The following is a 26,188-nucleotide window of genomic DNA, read 5'->3' as shown; positions in this document are numbered from 1 at the left end:
TTGTCTGCTGAAATTAGCAAATCATGGTAAATTCTCTTGAATTTGGTCATGTTTGGCCACACTGGTAGGATGCCTCATATCAGAGATGCCCCCTCTCATTTCCAGTGTCATTTATCGGGTCTAGAAATGGCTAACTAGCCCAACTCGCAGAAAAGAAAATCCACAGGGGTAATTCTTTTCTGCGAGTTGGACTAGTTAGCCATTTCTAGACCCGATAAATGACATTGGAAATGAAAGAGGACATCTCTGCTATGAGGCTGCCTATCAGTGTGGCCATACATGACTAAATACAAGGGCATTTGGCCATGCTTTGCCAATTTCAGCTGGCAACTCGCAGAAAAGAATTACCCCAGGGTGTTTTCTTTTCTGCGAGTTGGGCTAGTTAGCCATTTCTAGACCCGATAAATGACACTGGAAATGAGAGGGGGCATCTCTGATATGAGGCATCCTACCAGTGTGGCCATACATGACTAAATACAAGGGCATTTGGCCATGCTTTGCCAATTTCAGCTGGCAACTCGCAGAAAAGATTTACCCGGGGGTTTTCTTTTGCGATTTGGGCTAGTTTGACATTTTTAGACCCATTTAATGACACTGGAATTGAAAGAAGGCATCTGGCATTTTTAACTCGCAAATCCAACTCGCAACTCGCAAATGTAACTCGCAACTCGCAAATCCAACTCGCAACTCGCAAATGTAACTCGCAACTCGCAAATGTAACTCACAACTCGCAAATCCAACTCACAACTCGCAACTCGCAGAAAAGAAACCCTCTTTTGCAGCATGTCTTTGCGCATTGATGGCGGAATCACAATTTTGTGTCCTTTGAATATGTATCCTTCAGTAATGTATAGTTCATCGCGACAGTTCCAGTATGGTTTCACGACATCTGGAACTTCAGAACAATTTTCCGGCCAACCTGATTCTATAGTTTTATACAATGTCTGCAATTCAGAGTCAGTTTGTATTTCACGTTTTAGCTCATCAGCTTTTCCTGCGGTTATTGGTAAGCTAGACACTAGCGCATGAACTTGTAATTGGGCTTCCTGTGAGAGTTCATTATCACGATCTGAGTCCTCCAAGTATGCTCGACTTAACGCGTCAGCTACATACATTGCCTTACCAGGCACAAAACGCAAGTTGAAAGTGTACTTTTGCAACCTCAGTAGAAATCTCTGAATTCTGGGCGGTGCCTGCCCAAGTTGTTTCTTAAGAATTGACTCAAGTGGTTTGTGATCTGATTCGACGTCAAAATTCCGCGCATATAAGAATTGGTGGAAACGCTCGCACCCAAACACAACTGCTAATGTTTCTTTTTCAATCTGAGCATAACGCTGTTCGGTTGGCGTTAATGCCCTTGACGCATAAGCTATCGGTGTCCCATCTTGCAAAATGGCGCCACCCAGTCCTTTCTGAGATGCATCAACTGTCAATGTCACTGGTTTTGTTACATCATAGAATTTCAGCGTTGGTGCTGTTGTCAACATTGTTTTTAATTGCGCTACAGCATCGGACTGCTGTTTCAGCCAAGCCCACTCAGCATCTTCTGGAAGAAGCTGCCTGAGCGGTGACGTAATGTCTGACAAGTTCGGCAAATACTTTCCAAAGTATGTTACTAATCCTAGAAATCTGCGTAATGCGGCCTTGCAATCTGGTTGAGGCATATCCACGATTGCTTGCACTTTCTGCGGGTCCGGTTTGACCCCATCTGCGCTTAGTAATCCTCCTATGTAAACAACCTCTGAGAGTCCAACTCTGCATTTGCGTCTATTGAGCTTTAACCCCTTCTCCCGTAGGCGATCCAATACTTTCCTAAGTCGCTCGTCGTGTTCCTCTTTCGTGCGTCCCCAGACTAACAAATCGTCGATGTAGCTGATGACTCCCTCCAAATTTTCCAGAATTTGCGTCACTGCTTTATTGAACACTTCAGCACTCGAGGAGATTCCGAACGGAAGACGGAGAAAGCGATACCTCCCAAAACATGTGTTGAATGTTGTGAGCATAGAACTTTCCGTATCCAACTTTTGTTGCCAGAATCCATTGGACGCGTCAAGAACAGTAAAGTACTTCGCCCCAGCGAGTTTAGTGCTAATTTCATCCAATGTGATCAATGGAAAATGCTCCCGTTTCACAGCAGTGTTTAAATCTTTCGGATCTAAACAAATACGTAGCGATTTATCTGATTTTTCAACTAACACAATTGAATTTACCCAATCAGTGGGCTCATCCACTTTTTTGAGCACATTCATACCAACCAATCGATCAAGTTGAGTTTTGAATCTATCCTGCATTGCAATGGGAAATTTCCTCGGCGCATGAATCACTGGTTTCACTGATGGATCAATTTCAATATGATGCTCTGGCACATCTAGACAACCAAGACCTTCGAATATATCCCTATATTCGTCGAGTATGCATTCACTATCGGACGTAGGCCTATTAAGCGCATCGATACGTTGAAGCAAATTCATCTTGACAGACGTGCGAAGCCCTAGGACCGGATCACTGCGTTTGTCCACTACTACGAAATCCTCGTAAAATGTGTTATCCTTGTATATGCATCGAATCCTGCAACTCCCTGCCACCGGTAGCGGTGTTCCGTCGTAAGTGGTTAACCGTATTTTCGTTTTTATGAGATCTCGTTTGTTACAGATCCGCTTGAATAGGTCATACGGCAGCACGTTGGCCTGTGCTCCCGTATCTATCTTCAAATTCACGAAAACCTGCCGCTGACCCATCTTCAGTTTCGTTAGCCATTGTTCATCAGACTCGTCTGTTCCCTTTAACTGATTGATGCTGCCAATGAACAAAGACTCGTACGTACCGTCATCGTCCTCCTCCTCTACGCTGTGGACTTGTTTATTGGTTGACCTGCAGCAGCGGATGAAGTGATTTAGCCTTTTGCAACCCTTGCATTGTTTGCCATAGGCAGGACATTGCCGTGGTTGATGAAAAGTCCCGCAATTCCCGCACTTGGGTCCGCTGCCTTCATACGTTGATTGGTTATGATAACCCGAGGCGGCTTTGTTGTATCCTTGTCGGCCTACTGCATTTACTGTTTTGTCAGTCTGTTCATCACGCCGCTGTCCGTTAGACAGCGAACTCATCTGTTTCTTGGTTAACTCAGCTGCTCGGCATATATCTATCGCCTTGGTGAGGGTGAGTTCCTTCTCCCTAAGCAGACGTTCTCTCGTGCGATCCATTCGTATGCCAAATACAATGCGATCCTTTATTAAGGAGTCTCTTAGAGTGTCAAATTCACAGTCCTTGGCTTTTATTTTTATATCCGTGAGGAAACAGTCAAAGGACTCGCCTTCCTGCTGTATCCTTGAATTGAATCTATGGCGTTCAAATGTTACATTCTTCTGAGGCGTGCAATATTCCTCGAATTTTTTAATAAGCGGGGCGTATTCGACATCATCAGGTAATCCAAATGAATTGAAAACTTCCAGTCCTTCATCTCCGATTGAGTGGAGAAGAAGAGCGACCTTGATAGGTTCCTCCGTTATCCGTGATGCCGTTAGAAATATCGTAAATTTCTGCTTCCATCGCCTCCAATTCGCCGAAATATTCCCCGTTAGAGCAAGAGGTGCCGGCGGCTTGAGATTCGGACGTTCTGCCATGACTATTTGTGGGCCCGTGTTTTCCTCCTCTGTCTCGTCATCGGATGACATAGTTCATTAATACTGATAGTCCACCCTAAGAACGTTATGATCGTCGAAGAGTGACCACTTCTGTCACCATGTTCTGTTTCTTGCTCAGGCATAGATGCAACACGCACAACGGTCGAAGGGTATAAGCCAGTTTATTAAAGTAACTAAGATATATAAAGATACAGGTCACGTGATGATTAGTAAGCTATATAAGGTATATGGTTAGTATGGTTAGTATAACGAGTAATAGGTAATATCATAACAACAATGCGACCTGGCCTAGTGATGAACATCATCGCAGATGGCGGCAGGACTGGGCTTGCGATGCAATGCAAAACTCTTCTTTCTAGAAAATGGATCCGTCGGCTTAACATTTCTCATTTGAGCTTAACAGCAGTAGCGACACCTAATGCACCGCCCCCAGGGCCTGACGTCAATATGGCATCTATGCACCTGAAGTCCCCAATAACTCACATGGACAACTGATCACTACAACTGTAACTTAGTTGAAGAACGCAATGGCCGAGTTCGAGCATGAGCTGAAGTTTTACCGAGTGGATAGTAACGAAAGCCCAGACAATCTCTTTTAAAAACTCAAAATTCAAACATCGACCTGGTGCGTTTGCGAATGTATATTCAATGTTTTCTCATTATATTCACGTGACTAATCTACACGCGCTTGGCAATATTTGGTGCCGTTGTAATTAGACAGCTGATATACCGATATCTTTCACGAAATGTTTAAAACAGCCGCAATTATGATTGTACCATTTTGGCCGCTACTGATGCCACTTTTGTACGGATTTCTGCGCCTAATCTCCCGGTAAGTAAGCAGTTAGACGACTGAAAATTGTTTACTACATCGGACAACAACAACAAATAGAATCCAACGGTACTTTAGATTTATTGATATCGGTCTAAAATTTCCAAAATGAGCGGCAAAAAATGTTTTTGAACACCGAATATGCTAATGATTTGAGATATGTTTATCGAGTTTTCGAGGGAATACCGACCTCATTGTACTATAAAAACAGATGTGGTCCACAAAACGTCATTTCATCAGTGTAAGTGATAGTGATGTGCTGTCCAAACATGGTTCAGCATGAGTAGGCTATATTTCACCAGATTTACTAGTCCATTTTGTTTTTGCCCAGTCCATTATCTTTTGTAAGTTTAGTATATACTTCCTCGTGAGGTAAGCTGTTTTCGAAATCATATTTGAGGCTGACATGTTTTCACCATGGCACCAAACACTTGACCTGTCTATCTCACGATATAAAACTTACCGGTGCCTCCTCGAAGAGTCAAGACTGCGAGAGAAATAGACATCAATTCCGTCAACTATAGTATGATCACTCATACGGACACGTTTTAGTCCAAACATGTGCAAACGTTTTAAATACATTGCAAAATAATTCCATTCATTTTTTTTGTACTACTAATAAAAAAGAGATGTTAACCACCAGACACAAGTCAATGGTGAGTTAGAAAAGGGGTTGCGAGTTTACCAATTCTACGGTGATATACGTCGTTTGGCACCCAACGAGTTCAATTGATCAACGAAGAAATTCGAGCAGCATGCGTTTATACGTTTTGGGAGGGTAAAATATGACATGCATGACATGACCAATTACTCTATATCAATTCTTAGTGACGTATAGGACTCCATTAATTCAGGTCATATCACCTCTTTCATTGGTTGTTTATTATAGGTACAGAAGCCTCGTCGTGTCGTGCCATGAATAGGTTACAGATTTCAGCTAATATATTCCACCGAATGATAATCCATTAAAGTGAAAGTACTTACAGTCGTCATGAAGACTCCTCAATTGTTCATCACTTAGTTTGGTTCGATAGATAAGAATTTGAGCGATATCAGCTCGAAAACACGGCTTGCAATCACGTTTAGATATAAGCAGCTTGTAACAAAGGCACCCAATTATCGTTCCTCTCCAACTGATATCCAGGATTGGATTTTTATGATACCCTACCAGTTCAAGTTGTCTCCCATCAATGTAAAGGTAACAGACTTCCTTTAAAACATTCACCATGATGATAAACTGATGCCATTGATCGTAGAACAAACAACCTGATTTATAGGTAAAAATGTTCTGACTTTTTTGACTACTCATGCCAAAATACACGACAAAATTCGGCCAAACGGAGTCGACATGAACATATCCCTTTTGATTCATGAATGTGATCAGCGTCTGAGTTTTGAATCTATCTATATATACATATTTGGGTCTGAAGTAGAATATAATGGTCAACCAGCCGCCTCTGAGATTGACCGCTGGGGCGGTTACACACTGCTTAGGTTCTCTGCCATTATTGAAAGTTATTACCCGCCCAAAGATAGATGAGTTGACATAAGATGCACTCTTTCCATCAAACATCCTGTATCGTTAAATGAAAGGACGACAATGATTGCATGCATGCATATACTGTAAAATATGCGATAAGCGAACGGTCCACACAACTGGTCGAGGAAATCATTGCGTATACATGTGCAGGTCCTTTGAAATAGGCCTTGATGACGCTAATGACACGATTTATTGAGCATGTGTATGTACCACAAAATCCATGTCTGATATCACTTTGAATTTAGATGACATTGAATAACCGATTTAACGCTGGCCTACTCGTGCATTTAAGATTGTCAATCGCAAGCGTCAGTAAGAAACCAGAATGATGTGCACTGTCTTTTTTGGCATTTTGATAATGTTTTCTGATTTCGTTCATCCAATGGATAATGACGACATCAATAATGTTGTTGAAAATGTCGATGCCTATCAACCTCCTGCTCGGTGTCATCGATCGTATTGACTGGCGGAGAAAATCCGTCTGCTCGATGACTATGAAAACGAAAACATCAGGCAGCCTCATGGGATTTCATCGCCCCAGTTTGCCAGGGAGTATAACATCCCCTCCCTCCGCGACTATGCGCCGATGGCTCCGCGAAGACTGAGGATGACCTCCGAGAGAGACATTGCGAAACTACGAGCAGGCAGGTCAACAGGCGCAGACAAAGACAAAGAGGCATTGGTGAGTGCTGTATTGTGCTTTTAACAGAAAATTAACGCCATCTTCAATGTCATTTTCTTTCCAAGTTTGATGTCCATAAGAACCTGGAACTTTAAATTTGAAATTGTTCTTTTCTAAAGTCCACATTTTTTTCAGCCTTATGGCCAGAGGTTGACAGGTCAGTTCGTGAATGGATGGCAACAAGGCGACAACATGGGGTACCTGTCTCGGGTGACGACATGATGATTAAAGCTGAACAGTCTTTCCGAACATGGTGGGCAGTGCTTCCCGAACAGCAGCAACAGGAATACCGGCAGCATCGGCCACAATTAACAGACTTCAGGGCGTCCAGAGGGTGGCTAACTGGTTTTCTCTCTAGGAACGGGAAACGGGAAAATGGGATTGAACTTGTGATAAACATGAATGAAACGTTTGCTCTTTTTGACATGGCGCCACAATACAATACAATACAATACAATGAAAAGGGGGCAAAACAAATATTGATCTTCGCACGTCCCGAGGGAATCCGAAACTAGGATGTACCGTAACTTTAGGGATTACAAGGAATGGGAGAAAGATGATTTTGATAACATTGAAATCGAAGACAATGGTCTAGAATTTGTAGATTTGGACGAAGAATTGACTTAAACCCAGTATTAATCATCACATCCTGTTTGTCTTTCTTTTCATCCAATTCAACTCAATGAGCCCAAGTGCTTTTGCACGAACGCGGTAGAAGTCTACCACCAATAACCCCTAGACTATAACCACATGAAAACGACACTTGTCATCAGCGTCATCTAGGCCTATTTCAAAGGACCTGAACATGTTTACGCAATGATTTCCTCTCGACCAGTTTTGTGGGCCGTTCGCTTATCACATATTTTACAGTATCAAGCCACAAGCAGGAAGGACGAAGCTCTTCGACTTCAAAAAACAATCCGGTGGAGGATAGAATGTCCGAGGGACAAATGATCATATTATCAAGAGAGTCGAATGTACTTCAGTCAACCATCCAACCAACCAACAAATCATTCAGCGATACTCAGTAGAGATTTCGAGGAACATACTTCCTTTAAAACATTAGAACATTCTTCCTTTAAAACATTGACCGCGATGATCAACTGATGCCATTGATCGTAGAACAAACAACCTGATTAATAGGTAGAAACATTGTGACCATTTTGACTACTCATGCCAAAACACACGACAAAATTCGGACAGGCAGAGAAAACATTAACATATCTCTTTCGATTCATGAATGTGATCAGCGTCTGAGGTTTGAATATACCTATATATACATATTTGGGTCTGAAGTAGAACATGATGGTCAACCAGCCGCCTCTGAGATTGACCGCTGGGGCGGTTACACACTGCTCGGGTTCTCTACCATTATTGAAAGTCATTACCCGCCCAAAGATAGATGAGTTGCAATAAGATATACATATTTGGGTCTGAAGTAGAACATGATGGTCAACCAGCCGCTTCTGAGATTGACCGCTGGGGCGGTTACACACTGCTTGGGTTCTCTGCCATTATTGAAAGTCATTACCCGCCCAAAGATAGATGAGTTGACATAAGATGCACTCATTCCATAAAACGTCCTGTATCGTTCAATGACAGGACGACAATGATTGCATGCATGCATATATCAAGCCACAAGTAGGAAGGACGAAGCTCTTCGACTTCAAAAGACAATCCATTTGAGGATAGAATGTCCGAGGGACAAATGGACATATTATCAAGAGAGTCGAATGTACTTCAGTCAACCAACCAACCAAACTAACAAATCATTTAGCGATACTCAGTAGAGCTTTCAAGGAACATTAATTCCTTTTTGCCAATGATCATCCAAATATGACCAGTGCTTAAAACATGCGATGTGTAGTTAACAGACACAATGCTTAAACAATTGAATAAATGCAAGCATGACACAATATTGTCGGTTCGAACCAATTTTCTCCTCCTACTTTGACACGAGACGACCAGCCTAATTATAGCGTATTTTCAGGTCACAGAGGTCTAATTTTTGGTTACCTCAGTAACACCAGTCTCTTTCAACCTCGATAACTATAAATCTAAAATGAGTTGACATATACATCTAGGCAAATGATAATTTTGGGAACCAAATCAAGTCTGATTCACCACTTGGCTTCATCATAGGGTCATCTCCTGCATATTGGAGACCCCCCCCCCCCCCCCACCCCATCGGCCCTTACTGACCTTATGGCTCGAGAGCTGCCATCGAAATTCCAAGTCACATCGGCTGAAATTTGATGGCAAAATATAAAAAAAGTTATACGGGTAACTTCGTCACCCAAATTTGTTCCTGAATTCTCAAAAGGGACTATGTAGTTTGAAGGTCTGGTACGCCGTGGGGCAAACCGATGGGACGCCGTGGGGCAAACCGGTAATATTATCATCAGTTTTCTCCAATACATACTTACGTTTCAAGCCTAACGAATGGACTATTCTTTGTTTCGATGGAATGGAAAGTAATCCAAGACCCATAACTGCGGCAATCATCAGATATCTAGGCATCATGATAGGGTGGGTCCGGATGCAGTTATTTTTTTAATGGTTTGTGGTGGCTTATCATAACAAGACCAGAACCATTGATTCTGATCATTACATATAGTTTAATTATATACTAATATATTGACTTGTCCGCCTGATGTCGTATTTGGTTAGACCTTGAACGATGATCAAGGTATTGACACCTGAGGCAAATTACTTCATGTTAGGAAGATAAAACATGCCAAAAACGTGACCACAATCGGCGGTAACTCTCGCAAGGAAATGTAGAGGCTAACCGCTGACACGACAACGAAAATCTTTTATCCTGAAAAACGTGTATGACTGATTATTTTTTAACTAAGTATCAGAGATGATTAACGAGTGTCGCATAAATTAATTGTATCACAGAAATCGATGACATTACAGACATTCGTACAGCGTATATCGTCGTTTGCACTGTTGCGAAAGCTACCTAATTAATAGCTAAGGGTTGCCCCTTGTCATCTTTTGCATACATGTGACCATGTCACCATGAGGTAAGTGGTATGTCCATATGATTTGAAAAATAGGCATCATAAAAACAAGGCGCTTTACATATCAAATAGCGATTTTGTGAAATACTTGTAATGGATTTTTTTGCTTCACACTGTGATAAATGCCCTTAGGTGAGTCCGAAATCCGAGTCCAGCTTTTACCAACTACCGATCCTCAGTAACTTGGGGTTCCGACACAACTCTGGACGGGTAGCCTACACACGTAGCCTTATCCGTGTCTATGGATTTTACTAAGATAATTCTCATTAGGAGAAAACAGGCTGCCCATCTCCCAGATTTGAACTTTTGGGCAAATTGCTCCGACCATTTCGGCCGACCAACTACATAAGCGAAGTGAGAGCGGGTCAGGCAGAGAGAAACCGCAGCTTCCAGCCCACCACCACCTTGTTTCACAAATCAGCTGATACGCTGGTACAGGCATACACATGGATATTAGACGAAATCGTTCTTTGTGAAATATTTCTCACACAACACTTTGGTACGTTACAGCAACAGGAGAAGACTTTTTAAACTCCAAATACTTGTCAGCATAAACATTTCATTAATCTTTGGATTTGGTCGAAATGTACCAATAAGGTCTTCTTATTGCATTAGAATTTCCTTAATATCTCCGAGTTCACTCCACGGCACGATGCCAAAACACCTTAGTTTAACTTTTTCGAAGTCAACTCTACATCGGTTCGATCGTCTGCTCTTCACCACCCAGTACCGCCGTATCGATTGGCTACATGTATAGGCACTTTGAATACTATATTCTAAAACAGTCAATCGATAGGTTTATTATGCTTACAATGGTAAAGACGAGCTTATGATGTAAAATTTTGCATGATATGTCCATGTACGCAAAGCGTAATATATGCAAAATTGCAAACGAAAAACTGAACGCTTTGTAATCCTCTTATTCAGCTATCAATTTGTAAAAAGTCAGAAACCGAACAAGAAAACAATTTAACAGCTTCATCATTACCCAAGTATGGCGTTGAATCACTCCACACATTTTGAAAAGAGAAGGACTAAGAGCGCCTGTCCTTCACCAATATTGGATAGAAGGAAAGGGGTTAGCCCGGATTCAGTCCGATTATACGATTTTTACTGATCGAGGAACCTAGAGAGCCTGACCCCTGGCAATCGACCATCCTTCGTCACTTTGCTTCGATCTTATACAGTGTTTAAACGTGCAACCTATCTCGATGCTATTCTCATCTCAATGAAAAAATGATGACAAACTTGATAATGAAACAACCATAGCCAGCTGGTAAAAAAATATCAACCAGAGTTTTCGCCTATGCAGATGATGTAATATTACTTGCACCAACCATGACTGCCTTGAAGTTAATGTTGAAAATTGCTAAGTCATATTCCATCAGTCACTATATCACTTTTAATGCTACAAAAAATAAGTTTATCGTGTTTATTGTTGGGCCAGATCAGGTCCCAGAATTTGTAATATTTGATAACACGATGATTCAATCCAGTGCCTTAGAAATTCATTTGGGGATTCCTATAGGCCCCAGGTTAGGTGATCAACAATTTGATATTGCAATCAATGAATTGTATAAAAAACAAATATGGTGATGGCTTTTTTCCAACACGCCAATACAGAAAATAGATACGAGCTGCCATATAGAACACATAATGTTCTTATCCCACTCATAGTAAATGATACGAACATTCTATAACACAACTTGAAAAGAGGACTTTAAAATACATCCTGTCAGTACATTCCTTGTCAAATGAATACGTCCAAATGAGTGTTACCCTACTTAAACTGGGCAGAAACAGTGGCTTGGGAAATAGTCTGAAGCACATCAGTCACAAATACGGCTTCGATAAAGAAGGTTCTATTGAGGTGTACAGAAATTCACTTGGTTTAATGAGTGATAAACATTTCCTACAGGCCACAGAAAGAGAAAGACAGGTTGCATTGCAAAAAAGAGAGTTAATAAAATTAAGGAGACATGCAGTTGACATACTGACTAACATTGAAAGGGAGGAAATAATCCAATATTTATGTGTAATGTAACACATGTTGGCACCCGTTGTAATATTATGTAATTGATATCGAAATAGACTTGTAATCACTTGTAACCACTGCACCCAGCACTTTGCACACCATGGCACTGTAAAATATGTACCTTTTTGATGTACAAAATAAACATATATATATAATAACCAAAAATTATATAACGTATGGATTCGATAGAAGCGGTATCAAGAAGGAAATGATCTATAACCATCCAAGTTTTTGCCAATTATACGATATCAGGAAAGAAAGCCGTCAGACAATATATGCCTACATAATGGTGTCTATCCTGCTGCTTTTACACCATGACCTGTGGTCTCGAGCTTTCAGACCAGAATAACAAAAATCTCCTGTGATCTGGTGACTTGTAACAGCCACTCGTGCGGTTTTCTTATTATATCAACGACCGGGTATGTCCGGCTGGTCATGCGCCTCTAATACAGTTTTAAGCCGTCTTCACATTATATTGGTGCTTTCTACATGCTCATTACTTTTTCCGAGAGGTACCCAGGAAGAAACGCTTTCACAGCCAAATAGACCTATCCTAGCCTGTCAAACCATAAAATGTTCGTTGCACGTTATGCATGATAATTTCAGGGTTTGGGGGATCGGAAAGTCAGGTGATTTTTGACGGCGAATCAGCTTTTTCACCAAGACAGGTTTAATAAATGAAGCCTCAAAAACAAATATTAGATAAAGATTTCATCATTTTCGTCATTTTCAACACACTTAATTCACACTTCAAGAAGAACTATATTTTAAATGGAAATATTACCATTTAACTGGTATTGTGAGACCGCGCATTGATCTCAAACTGAACTATACAACCGCGATCTGATTGGTTTAATACAGTTGCGTGACCTGCTGCATCACACTAGAGAAACTCCTTGCTGATCAATTATTTACCTTGCTACATTACGCCAGGGCCATACTCTGTCCTGCTGCACTACTCCCCGACCTCTTTACCAAATAATGTTGGCCCTTAAAACCTTTGGCAATTCTCGAAAACAAAATCCATCGAATCGAGCCTGTTCTCCTCCCAAAAAATCGTCACCACTTTGGTTTCGTCTACAAAAAACGATGTTTCCATTCCTATCGAAAGTTTGCCCCGGCGAGGAATTCAAATCTTGCTAGAGAATTCAATTTGCAGGATCGACTGCATGATTGCAGCTAGTAGGAAGTGCTTATGACATCGATTAGTAGACACATATAACTTTTTAATTGAATGCAGATTGATAATGATTTTGGTTCGCATGTATCTCAAGCCGTGTGTCCAATAATTAAGAAAACCTAGTTCTATTGAAGAACACCTGGTTTTCTTCTTTCAAAACTTAGCTTTATGGAAGAAAACCATGTTTTTTTCAATGAAACTAGGTTTTTATTGAACCATAAACCTAGGTAATATGGAAAAAAAACTAGGTTTTCTTTCAAGAAAACTAAGTCATTAAAAACAACTTAGTCTTCTTCGAAAAAGTATAAGTTTATGGCAAGCCGTTCGTCCAATAATTAATAAAACCTAGTTTTCTTGAAAAGAACCTTGTTTTCTTCTTAAAAAACCTGGTTTCATGGAAGAAAACCATGTTTATTTTCAATGAAACGAAGTTTTTAAAGAAGAAAACATGGTTTTCTTCCCGAAAAGTGTGTTTTCAACAAGAAAACTAGGTTTTCTTCCATAAAACTAGTTTTTTTTAAAAATAACTTATTCTTTTTAGATAAAGTGTAGGTTCCATGATTTCTTTTCAAAACCAAGTTTCGAAAAAAGAAAAAACCCTGTTTTCATCCAGCCATTTGACTAATTAAAACAACCTAGTTTTTTCATAAAAACCTGGTTTTCTTCCAAAAAAACTAGTTTCGTTGAAGAAAACATTTTTTTTTTCCATGAAACTTGTTTTTTTAAGAAGTAAACCTAGTTTCGAAAGAAGAAAACCTGGTTTCGAAACAACCTAGTATTTTATACCTCAGCACTCGCGTGGCTCCTTTGGGGCGAGATTGGCGATCCACGTTAGTTTACCCGGGTTGTGCGGCCTTTGGTACGACTGTTCCTTTCCCTCTCACGATAAAATTCTATTATCAATTTCATGATTGCGGCTCTCTGCAACAATTATCGTCATAAATTGTTGAATCATGAGCTCAAAATACATCGTCAAGAACATACCATGCATTCCGCTTCATTGCGTATTTGTATTTGTAGAACACTTATTGTCCTAGAGGTTTTGACCATCTTGTTGACTGTTGTTTTGCAAACTTCCTTTGTTGTTCAGGCCATTCCGAATCGTGCTGAGAGAGCTTCTCAAGCCACCCTAGGTACATTCTACAGGTAAATTGGCAATGTCCTGCGGCAGCTGTCTCTTTTTTGGAAAGGAACAATATAGATTTAAGTTTGCCACAGCAGAGTACTGCGAGTTATGCCAATAATGAAGCCAATATTCGTAGCTTCCTCTTACAATTGAAAGTTGGTCAGCGACACATTCTATCTCCGAATCCGATTGCGATGCTGTCACTAGGTCACTGTCAGCTCAGAGCTGTGCATAGGGCCTACATGCAGCATCATCAGTGCACTGAAATCAACATACATGTAGTAGAAACGCAACGATCTTTCTCTTAATTTGAAGCTGAGTGTTTTGAGTAACGAGTCACTAGCAAATCATTTAAAAACCGGGCACAAAAGTGAGAAAGAAAACTTACCATTGATTGTGACCTTCGACCTCTGACATGTGCGATCGACGCGCTCTCTGCGCATGCAGGCCCGTGTTCACTGGGTGCGTTATTACGTGCGTTATCATGCAGCACACTGCGCATATGTAACGCGTTGCGTAATACGGGCGTAATACTATGTCCATTGGTCCGCATGCTTTCCTTGGTCCCTTTGTACAGCAATGGCGACGGACTCTAGCGAATCAGATACCGAAGTGATTTTGTTTCTCTACGCCTTTCATCGGCGCAAGAAGCGAAAAAGGAGACACGATTACTGGGTTCACGATCTTTGGATGGACCGGGAAAATTACGGGGAGTACCACCACCTCATAAAGACCCTCTTCAGCTATATGAAGATAAATTCCTCCAATATTTCCGTATGACAACAGCCCAATTCCATGATCTCCACGACCTCATCAGAGATGATATAAGAAAATTAACAACATCCTTCCGCAAGCCCATTGGTACAGAAGAACAACTACATGTATCTATTTGCCTAAGGTAACCTATAATAACGTATAAAGATTGTACTTCTATACTAGGCCCAAACTATTAATGAAATGATGGATTCCATATTTTGCTACTTTCTTGGTTATTGTGAGACGCACTGGCTGATGACAAAGTATGGTTGGAGAATCGAACTCTAGTCGGATTGATTGATGGTAAAAAAGACAAATAATCGTCATCAAAATCAACGCCACTATTAAAACCAGTGCCACAGCCAACAGTAGAGAGAGACTGACGAAGAAAATTACTAGTACTGTTACTTGGAGGCCTAGTATCTGATACATTGCTGGAAAACCTGACAGTATCATCAATTCCGATACCCCTGCATTCAGATGGACTTTGTGAGGCATTTGCATACATACTAGTATACTTCATTTCCAATTCATGAACCATGCCATCCCTCCTGTTCCACACGTGATAGTGGGTGATGAAGCCTTTCCTGCCCAAGAGCATCTGGTTCGCCCGTTTCCAGGAAAGAACCTATCGTAGCAGGAAAGGGTCTTTAACTACCGCCTCTCCCGCGCCAGAAGAATCTCGGAGAACGCCTTCGGCATTCTTGCAAATCGTTGGAGGCTGTATCACCGGAAAATACCCCTTCAACCGGAAAACGTGGATGGAGTGATGAAGGCAACATGTGTGCTCCACAATATGCTCCAGATGAGAGGCATCCTAGTTCCTCCACCCTAACGACAAGTGAAAGCAAGTGGTACCAGGCCATTGGGTGAGGGAGAAGAGGTAGAGGATTAAGACATCCATGATGGTATCCTGAGGAGACTAGGAAAACTGAAGGGAAGACCACCTCTGGATCGGCTGGCAGTTCGCGCGGCATTCAAGAAGTACTTTGTCTCAGGTGTCGGGTCTGTACCCTGGCAGTATGACAATCTCATGGCCATTGCAAAGTAAATGTTCATTATATGTACATGTACATGCATGCCTGCATGTCTCATTAGTACTCACCAGAGATATCTAAACGAGAAGCTATCTGTTTCCAGATGTCATCCTTCTTCTGGGTGTCTTTGTATTCGGTCAAACTTTTGTCGTAAATACATGGTTTTTTTTCAACTTCAAGGATTAAAGGAAACTGCCCGGGAAAAAAAGGGGAGTTTTGCACGGCCCGGTCAAAACCTTAGGCGGGAATAAGGATTCATTGATAAATATAAAGAGTTTCAAGGCCCCCAAATCACTTGTAAGGTTCAAAAGATACTGGCCTTTCATTGGTTTACCGTTTGCGTATCATTTACATACTCTCATCTTGAAAAATATGACAATATTTACGATCACGTTATTGATTTTTGCAACATTTTCGGTAACGCGCCCCTTGCGGATCTGTAAGGTACCATTCGATTGCTTGAAAAATGCCTCGTCTCGTCGATTCGCTCGCGGATAAACGCATCAGTTTGACTGCAGCAACTTTTAATTGTTGGAGACAGAGAAGGAAGGAATATGATTATCAGTTTGATGAAAACTTTGCAAAATTTCTTCTTGGGACTCGAAATCCATACTACTATTCTCTCCATTTTCCATTTTCTCCTCTCTCCAACTCACTACCATCGCTATTGACTTCGTAACATACACTAACATTCTTTCGCTATCATTGCTAACTTCATTTACAAGAACACTGGCCTCTTTGTAGCCGATTATGTAACCCATAGTGGAAACACCTGACAGCGCCGCCCGGCATGATCCACGTGCTACTGGCATATTTATAACTCGTAGTAAATAAGGTTGTGAAAATATGCAAATGAGATGCCGTATATGGAAACCATGACGTCACTAAGCAGTTCTTATTTCTGCTACGGGTGGCGCTGTTGCTTGCTTCTGGAGGCGCTATTCAACCTCTTTAATTTGTGAGTCTTGGCATCCTCCGAATTCCTGCTTGACATCCTGACCAACTCCAAACATGGCAAATGCAATGTTCACATATTGCCACCCTTTCATATCCTAGGCCTATGGTCAGTTTCTATTGGCTGATCACATAACACGGACTAGAACTACGTTGCGTGATCCGCTTCATAAAAAAAATCTTTATGGGCCGTATTACGTAGCGCAGTGCAGACCGTGTCATGCACAAAAGGACAGGGTTCTTTGAAAAGCCATTGAACTTTACAATGCGCAGTTTCTATGCGTCATACGCTCCGTGATAACGCAGCGCAAAACGCACAGGTGGACACAGGCCTTAAGCGTAATGGGGCGTGCGTGCTTGGTCTGAGGAAATCCGTAACCAGAGTTGCTAACCCGGTGTAATGTTTTTGAGTGTTTCTATTTTTGAGTGTTTCCCCTCATTGTTTGGGAACGCTAAAATATAGATTGACAAGTTTTTCTGTGTATCCCCCTATTGAAAAGTCATGGTCTCTCTAGCTGCCTATTGTTTGGAAACACTGACACATGGGAAACAACCACAGATGTTACACCGGCCTCTTCTCTCGAGTCTATTCACCAGAGGTAACCAATGAGTGACTTCGCTGGCCCTTGTGATGGCTCAGCCGAGCTGTCACGGTTACGCTAAATCACTTATTACCGCAGCCCTATTGATTCGAAGTGTTGTGGGCCTACTGGTCGATGAGTGCGCATGTGGAATGACGTAAATGGTAAGGCCACTCGCCGACCCTTTATACAGGTTGTCTCATAAAACTGAAGCACCTTTTAGATTGATCCAAACCCCCCCAAAACAAAAAAGGTCCTTATTGAAACTCTGAAGAAAAATCTACGAATGCTTGCATCAGTAAAGCAAAGTGAGATTCAGGCAATGATAGTAGTCACGAAATTCCGAAGAAAAACGAGGAGCTCATCCTCTGTTTTTCTACAACCCTCTTTTTTTGATTTAGACTCCCTAGGCCTACGTGGGAGAAAACAGAATCGAAGTTTCTAGGATTTGTGGTTTTCTTGAGTAATTCTAGGGCCTCTTAGGCCTATAAATGAAGCCCCACTGAGGGTACCCACATTAGAGACAACCTGTGCGGCAATAGATGCTGTAGAGCTGCAGAGAAAACGACGCCGGCGCTACACCGTGACAGAAAAACTTGCCTACCTGAGAGACCAGAAGGAGGCACTTGTGAACGGTACGGTGCGCAGTATGAGAGAGTTCGCCGCCCACTATAACATCCCCTGGGAGACGTTTAGAAGGTGGAATCTCGAGGACCTCGAGCAGAAGCAAGAACAGGGGCATGGCGGGAAGAAGACGGTGATGGAGCCCCGTGATCCGTTATGGCCACAGGCTGAGGACCAGCTTTACCAATGGCTGCAGCAGATGAGAGAGCGTCGCTTCGCAGTCTCCGTTCTCGACATTCAAGATAAGGCGTTGGTAGTGTGGCAAAGCTGCATTGGAATGAGTCAGCCCAAGATGTCAGAGAAGGGATTCAGCATTGTCGCCCTCAGCTAGGGGATTTCAACGCTTCCATAGGCTGGGTGGAATGCTTGATGAAGAGACGCCCCGTGTCCCTACGGAAGAATACAACGACCGTCCCCGCTGATGCTGCTGCAAGGATCCAGACCTTCCGAGATGCGGTTGCTGGGAGCATCGATCATCTTGATATAAAGATGCGGTTCTTCTTTAATATGGACCAAACCTTTGTCCTGTTTGATATGAGAACCATGTAAGGCCATAGACGTCCGATTATCCAGGTCCAATACCAAGCTGGGATACACCGTCACCCTCTGCATCGCAGCCTCTGGAGCAAAGTTGCCGGCGCACATCACCTTCCCCAGAATAGGTTTCGTCCGGGTGTTTGCAGCCCTCCAAGACAACCCACCAGCAGATGTAAAGATTACCCCATCGGAAACTGGTTGGATGAGGGAGGAAACGGCGCACCACTGGTTAGATGAAGTCCTATCACCCTACGTCACCGACAACGAGACCGACCAGTTCCTGTTAATCGTCAATCATTATCAGGTCTACCGGACAGAGAACTTCCGGACGAGAGTCCGCGACATGAGAGGCAGCCTGGATTACGTACCTGCTGGTTGCACATCCCTCGTACAACCGTTAGACGTTGCTGGACAATCTAATAATGTGTATCTTTAGGTTTGAAAAAAAATTGAATCGGGATTTGCATCGTTCTTTTTTATTCCTTCACTGATCACTTCGGACAAGACTGTACATTCAGAGGGATGTTTGGTTTTGTCTCCAGATATGTGACGGACAACTTCTTATTCTTACCAATTTCGCACTGCAAAGTATCGTTGAAAGCCCGAAGCTGGTAAGGGATGATAAGACCTGAAGAAATGCTCCATTACCTCCCTGAGCAGTGCCTCACTTTGAAAGGGCAGGTCAGTCCCTAAAACCAGCAGAAGCCAATATGTCAGTTGGACTTTTTTCATGGACACCCTGTACACTATCAGCCATTAGCACTGGGACACCCTTTACACTACCAATGACGATTAGTTGAAAATGTTCTGGGACACTCAGTACAATGGCCGAAGGCCCGATCCCATTATTCCATTCATAGGAGACCTACGAATCGGTTTCAACAACCCAAACAATAAGGATTGGACTCGAAACTGAAGTATATTGGATATGAGGCCTGGACAACCCTCTCTGGAATCCCAGCCAATGATCGGCCTTCTCAACAGCTCTGTTCGCCACCCCATGAGTCAGGGGCGGCGACACCGGCTGTTAATGAAGTGGTGTTATTTTCATGAAACTACAGTATAGTAGTGATAATGCACCAATCATTTAGTCAGAGAATGAAGCTCCGGGAAAATGTTCTCCTTGTCTTGATTACATTCTTTCCAATGATATCTCGAATGTATAGTCTGCTCCTTCACGGGGCATGGTAGTACCCACATCGCCTCAGTTTCGCAACGAAAATAAAATACGTACATTTTGTCTCCAAATAATGAGTTTGACATACGCTATTTCGTTCGGTTGCACACCCGAGTCGCGACGTGGATTTCAAAGTCCTGATCAACTGTGCGGGTTCGTCATTAAAGCTTTTCATAAATAGCACCTCTGTGAAGAACAAACGTTGTAATATAAACATAACGATAATGTTGCCTGACACAGCTCTTGAAACTACTCATTCTGGCAACCGGGTATAGAAATAAATTAGACAATGCGATCTTACCTAGTGATGAACGTTATTGCAGTTGGCGGCAGCACTGTGCTTGCAATATAATGCAAAACCCTTTTTTTCAGAAGATGGATCCGTTTGCTTAACGTTTCTCAATTGAGCTTAACAGCAGTAGCGACGCCACACCCAGGGCCTGAAGTCAATATAGCATGTATGCACATGAAGTCCCCAATAGCGCACATGGTCAACTGATCACTACAACTGTAACTTAGTGTAAGAACGAAATGGCCGAGTTCGAGCATGAGCTGAAGTTTTATCGAGTGGATCATAACTAATGCCCAGACAATCTCTATTAAAAACTCAAAATTCAAACATCGACCTGGTGTGTTTGCTCTACACGCGCTTGCCAAATTTTGTTGCCGTAGTAATTGGACAACTGATATACCGATATTTTCTGCGAAATGTCGAATATTAGAAGAAATCGAAAGGAACACGCATTTGAAAATATCATGAGATCCAGCCTTTCGCGTTGAGGCGATTTAGAATATTTAGAATTATGATTGTACAATTTTGGCCGCTGCTGATGTCACGTTTGTACGGATTTCTGCGCCTACTCTGCCGGATTTCGCGGTAAGTAAGCAGTTGGACGACTGAAAATTGTTTACTACATCGGACAACAACAACAAATAGAATCCAACGGTACTTTAGATTTATTGATATCGGTCTAAAATTTCCAAAATGAGCGGCAAAAAATGTTTTTGAACACCGAATATGCTAATGATTTGAGATATGTTTATCGAGTTTTCGAGGGAATACTGACCTCATTGTGCTATAAAAACAGATGTGGTCCACAAAACGTCATTTCATCAGTGTAAGTGATAGTGATGTGCTGTCCAAACATGGTTCAGCCTGAGTAGGCTATATTTCACCAGATTTACTAGTCCATTTTGTTTTTGCCCAGTCCATTATCTTTTGTAAGTTTAGTATATACTTCCTCGTGAGGTAAGCTGTTTTCGAAATCATATTTGAGGCTGACATGTTTTCACCATGGCACCAAACACTTGACCTGTCTATCTCACGATATAAAACTTACCGGTGCCTCCTCGAAGAGTCAAGACTGCGAGAGAAATAGACATCAATTCCGTCAACTGTAGTATGATCACTCATACGGACACGTTTTAGTCCAAACATGTGCAAACGTTTTAAATACATTGCAAAATAATTCCATTCATTTTATTTGTACTACTAATAAAAAAGAGGTTTTAACCACCAGACACAAGTCAATTGTGAGTTAGAAAAGGGGTTGCGAGTTTACCAATTCTACGGTGATATACGTCGTTTGGCACCCAACGAGTTCAATTGATGTACGAAGAAATTCGAGCAGCATGCGTTTATACGTTTGGGGAGGGTAAAATATGACATGCATGACATGACCAACTACTTTATATCAATTCTTAGTGACGTATAGGACTCCATTAATTCAGGTCATATCACCTCTTTCATTGGTTGTTTATTATAGGTACAGAAGCCTCGTCGTGTCGTGCCATGAACAGGTTACAGATTTCAGCTAATATATTCCACCAAATGATAATCCATAAGTGAAAACACTTACAGTCGTCATGAAGTCTCCTCAATTGTTCATCACTCAGTTTCGCTCGATAGATAAGAATTTGAGCGATATCAGCTCGAAAACACGGCTTGCAATTACGTTTAGAAATATGCAGCTTGTAACAACGGCACCCAATTATCGTTCCTCTCCAACTGATATCCGGGATTGGATTTTTACGATACCCTACCAGTTCAAGTTGTCTCCCATCAATGTAAAGGTTACAGACTTCCTTTAAAACATTCACCATGATGATAAACTGATGCCATTGATCGTAGAACAAACAACCTAATTTATAGGCAAAAACGTTCTGACTTTTTTGACCACTCATGCCAAAATACACGACAAAATTCGGACAACCGGAGTCGACATGAACATATCCCTTTTGATTCATGAATGTGATCAGCGTCTGAGTTTTGAATCTATCTATATATACATATTTGGGTCTGAAGTAGAATATAATGGTCAACCAGCCGCCTCTGAGATTGACCGCTGGGGCGGTTACACACTGCTTAGGTTCTCTGCCATTATTGAAAGTTATTACCCGCCCAAAGATAGAGGAGTTGACATAAGATGCACTCTTTCCATCAAACATCCTGTATCGTTAAATGAAAGGACGACAATGACTGCGTGCATGCATATATCAAGCCACAAGTAGGAAGGACGAAGCTCTTCGACTTCAAAAGACAATCCATTTGAGGATAGAATGTCCGAGGGACAAATGATCATAATATTGTCAAGAGAGTCGAATGTACTTCAGTCAACCATCCAACCAACCAACAAATCATTCAGCGATACTCAGTAGAGATTTCGAGGAACATACTTCCTTTAAAACATTAGAACATTCTTCCTTTAAAACATTGACCGCGATGATCAACTGATGCCATTGATCGTAGAACAAACAACCTGATTAATAGGTAGAAACATTGTGACCATTTTGACTACTCATGCCAAAATACACGACAAAATTCGGACAGGCAGAGAAAACATTAACATATCTCTTTCAATCATGAATGTGATCAGCGTCTGACGTTTGAATGTACATGTATGTATATATACATATTTGGGTCTGAAGTAGAACATGATGGTCAACCAGCCGCCTCTGAGATTGACCGCTGGGGCGGTTACACACTGCTTGGGTTCTCTGCCATTATTGAAAGTCATTACCCGCCCAAAGATAGATGAGTTGACATAAGATGCACTCTTTCCATAAAACGTCCTGGCTGGTATTTTAGAATGTTCCTTTATTTTGGCCAAAGGTTAACTTTTGCTAAGGTGTCCTTTCGGAAGGTGTCCCTTCCATAAGGTACACATTTTGGTTTTCGTTTTTAGAACCGACTTTATGCAATTCCTTTGTAAAGGTACACCTTTAATGAAAGGTCCACTTTTTGAGGGCATTTTGTAAGTGTTCCTTACGAAAGGCGTAACTTTAACCGATTATCTCATCAGTGCACAATGGGAATGATGCAACAGATGTTTGCAAAGCAGTGTTCTCTCGTCTGCTAGTGGCACTAGGCCCAGTAGTAGTAAAATGGCGATGGAGTCAACACAGGGAAAAGGCGCATCAGTGAAAAAGAAACGCAGAATATTTTCGGAGCTACAGAAGAATTTGCTAGCAACGTTACTGGTCAAGGAGAAGTGCATCCTGGATGTCAAACAAAATACATCGAAGGCGAATAGCGCAAAGTCCCAAGCGTGGGACCGCATCACCGCAGATCAGTTTTAACTCGCAGAAGGGGATACAGAATGCTGATGTTAAAACCCTCAAAAAGGTCTGGGATAATCTGAAGACGAAGGCTAAGAAGGATGTGAGCAAGGAAAAGGAAAATCGAAGGCAGACAGGTGGCGGCACTATCGATCCAGACGCAACAGCAGATGACACGTCCCACATGGTGACCTCACTCTGCAGCGATGTGCTGGATCCACTGGTACGTTACACGTTCAGTATCAGATACATGTATCTTTATTTTTGCAATCTATTACAGCTCTCTACAAACATTTCTCCAAATGTGGTACGTTTCATCACTACTTGATCTAGAATGTTTAAATTGATACACCTTGTTAAACATTTCAGATGCAAATGTCTTATTGATGGAGCCTTCAACATCCGAAGGAAATGCCAATGTAGAAGAACTGGAGTATTCACCACCAAGTGTCGTAATTGACAGCCCCACCCCATCCTTGACAACATCTCAACCTAAGCCGGCAGCCTCAGAGCCAAAGAAAGAAAATAGGGCCACATCAAAACGTCCAAACACATCTGAATCGATGCCTTCATCAGAACAGTCCAGCACTAGTATGTCAGCTGTTGACAGGGCACTCATAATGCAACAAACAGAACATGACCTGCACATTAAACGTCTGAGGCAGAATATGGCATTTGAAGAGGATGAACACGAGGAACGTATGAAACTGTTGAAAATGCAACAGGACTTTGTCCAAAAGTTACGGGACAGAATTAATTCTCCTGCTTCTAGTGGTTGAAATGAATCCAGTTATTCTTTGTACCAAATGTACTCTCAGATGAATTAACCACTGGTAAATGTCATCTGAACAGCAAGGTGTACTGTCAGTGAACCACTAATAAAATCTGATAACTACAGAAAATATTGTTGTACAATTGTCTGTCTCACTGCATTACCAAGTGCATCGTCATTTAGCTGAAGCTCATCCTCACCATCGTCGTCTTCGTCAGGCTCAAAGTCAGGATCCCCTATGTCCCTGGCAAAATTGTGCAGGACAGCGGTTGCAACTATTATCTTCATTGCTGTGGAGATTTTGCAGCGTATCCCGAATTTCAAACAAGGGAACCGCTTCTTCCAGATTCCAAATGTACGTTCAACCCTTGAACGGGTTCTAACATGTGCCTGATTGTAGCGAATTTCTGCTTGACCAACTGGGTTGCGGAAAGGTGTCATCAAAAATGGTCGACACGGGTATCCCTTATCACCGAGCAGTAAACCTGATAGTTCGTTATTTTCAAATCTGTTGCAGATCAAGCTGTTGTCGAAGACGCGCGAGTCGTGGGTGGAACCTGGCCATCTGGCAACAACATTTATAAAACGGAGGTCGGCATCACAAATGCCTTGCACGTTTAATGACATGAAGCTCTTTCTGCAACGATATATTTCCTTATTCTCCACAGGTGGGGGTTGAATTTGTACGTGGACACCATCTACACAGCCGATTACGTACGGAAATCCAGCAATGTCTTTGAATTTGCGCTGCATGGCTCTTGCAGCCTCCTGTTCTGAAATCCTAATGAACTGTTGTCGTTTCCTTGCGATGGCGTTTGAAACTTTCACAACAATTATTGAAAGTGAAGGTTGGGAAATATCGGTCAAATCCCCAGCAACAATTTGAAAATTTCCTGTGGCATAAAATCGCAGCGCTGCTTTCACCTGAATTTCCGGTGGGATTGGGTATCCACGATTGTCAATTGGCTCGGGTAAATCGTCGCGTAACATATCGAGAATTTGCCTGAATCCTTCCCTGACAAAACGGTAACGTTTTCGGAATTGTTCATCATTCCTTCGTACATCTGGATCCACATAAATAGTGTGACGAATCCTTGGAACTCGTGGGCGAGCAGCAATCTGCAGCCTCTCTATATTCTGGACCCTCCGTATGTAGTCTCCCATGCTGATAGTCTGAACGCCGCAAGCAAAATGACAGAGCTGGTAGTCTACACCAAGCTAAAGGGAGACTCAAAGGTTGGTCTCGACCAACCTCAGGAATAAAGGAATTCCTTAGCCAAAATAAAGGTCAACTTTTAGATAAGGAACATTTTAAAAACCATGCGTACCTTACGAAAGGGAGAGAGAAAAGGTCAACTTTTTGATGCAAAGAAAGGTTCATTCTAAAATCGCGAAAGGGTGACTTTACATAATAACAATAGGCTAAAGGTGTACCTTTAGACTAAAGGAACATTCTAAAATACCAGCCCCTGTATCGTTGAATGAAAGGACGACAATGATTGCATGCATGCATATATCAAGCCACAAGTAGGAAGGACGAAGCTCTTCGACTTCAAAAGACAATCCATTTGAGGATAGAATGTCCGAGGGACAAATGGACATATTATCAAGAGAGTCGAATGTACTTCAGTCAACCAACCAACCAAACTAACAAATCATTTAGCGATACTCAGTAGAGCTTTCAAGGAACATTAATTCCTTTTTGCCAATGATCATCCAAATATGACCAGTGCTTAAAACATGCGATGTGTAGTTAACAGACACAATGCTTAAACAATTGAATAAATGCAAGCATGACACAATATTGTCGGTTCGAACCAATTTTCTCCTCCTACTTTGACACGAGACGACCAGCCTAATTATAGCGTATTTTCAGGTCACAGAGGTCTAATTTTTGGTTACCTCAGTAACACCAGTCTCTTTCAACCTCGATAACTATAAATCTAAAATGAGTTGACATATACATCTAGGCAAATGATAATTTTGGGAACCAAATCAAGTCTGATTCACCACTTGGCTTCATCATGGGGTCAACTCCTGCACTCCTCCCCATTGGCCCTTACTGACCTTATAGCTCGAGAGCTGCCATCGAAATTCCAAGTCACATCGGCTGAAATTTGATGG

General features: G+C 41.9%; 2 protein-coding genes across 2 annotated transcripts; both read right to left on the bottom strand.

Moving 5' to 3' along the window:
* Positions 1–623: 623 nt before the first annotated feature.
* LOC135492982 (uncharacterized) lies at positions 624–3,674 on the bottom strand. The gene has a single exon (XM_064779731.1). The coding sequence runs from the start codon at positions 3,672–3,674 to the stop codon at positions 624–626; it is 3,051 nt and encodes a 1,016-aa protein (XP_064635801.1).
* Positions 3,675–24,184: 20,510 nt separating this feature from the next.
* Positions 24,185–25,228, bottom strand: LOC135492981 (putative nuclease HARBI1). The gene has a single exon (XM_064779730.1). The coding sequence runs from the start codon at positions 25,226–25,228 to the stop codon at positions 24,185–24,187; it is 1,044 nt and encodes a 347-aa protein (XP_064635800.1).
* Between the last annotated feature and the right edge of the window lie 960 nt (positions 25,229–26,188).

This window comes from Lineus longissimus, chromosome 8 (genome assembly GCF_910592395.1).
Source record: "Lineus longissimus chromosome 8, tnLinLong1.2, whole genome shotgun sequence".
Classification (NCBI taxonomy): Eukaryota; Metazoa; Nemertea; class Pilidiophora; order Heteronemertea; family Lineidae; genus Lineus; species Lineus longissimus.
This window is presented reverse-complemented; position numbering and strand designations above follow the sequence as displayed.

Coding starts and splice junctions, on each gene's coding strand:
- LOC135492982 (XM_064779731.1), bottom strand. CDS start 3,674: ATGTCATCCGATGACGAGACAGAGGAGGAAAACACGGGCCCACAAATA.
- LOC135492981 (XM_064779730.1), bottom strand. CDS start 25,228: ATGGGAGACTACATACGGAGGGTCCAGAATATAGAGAGGCTGCAGATT.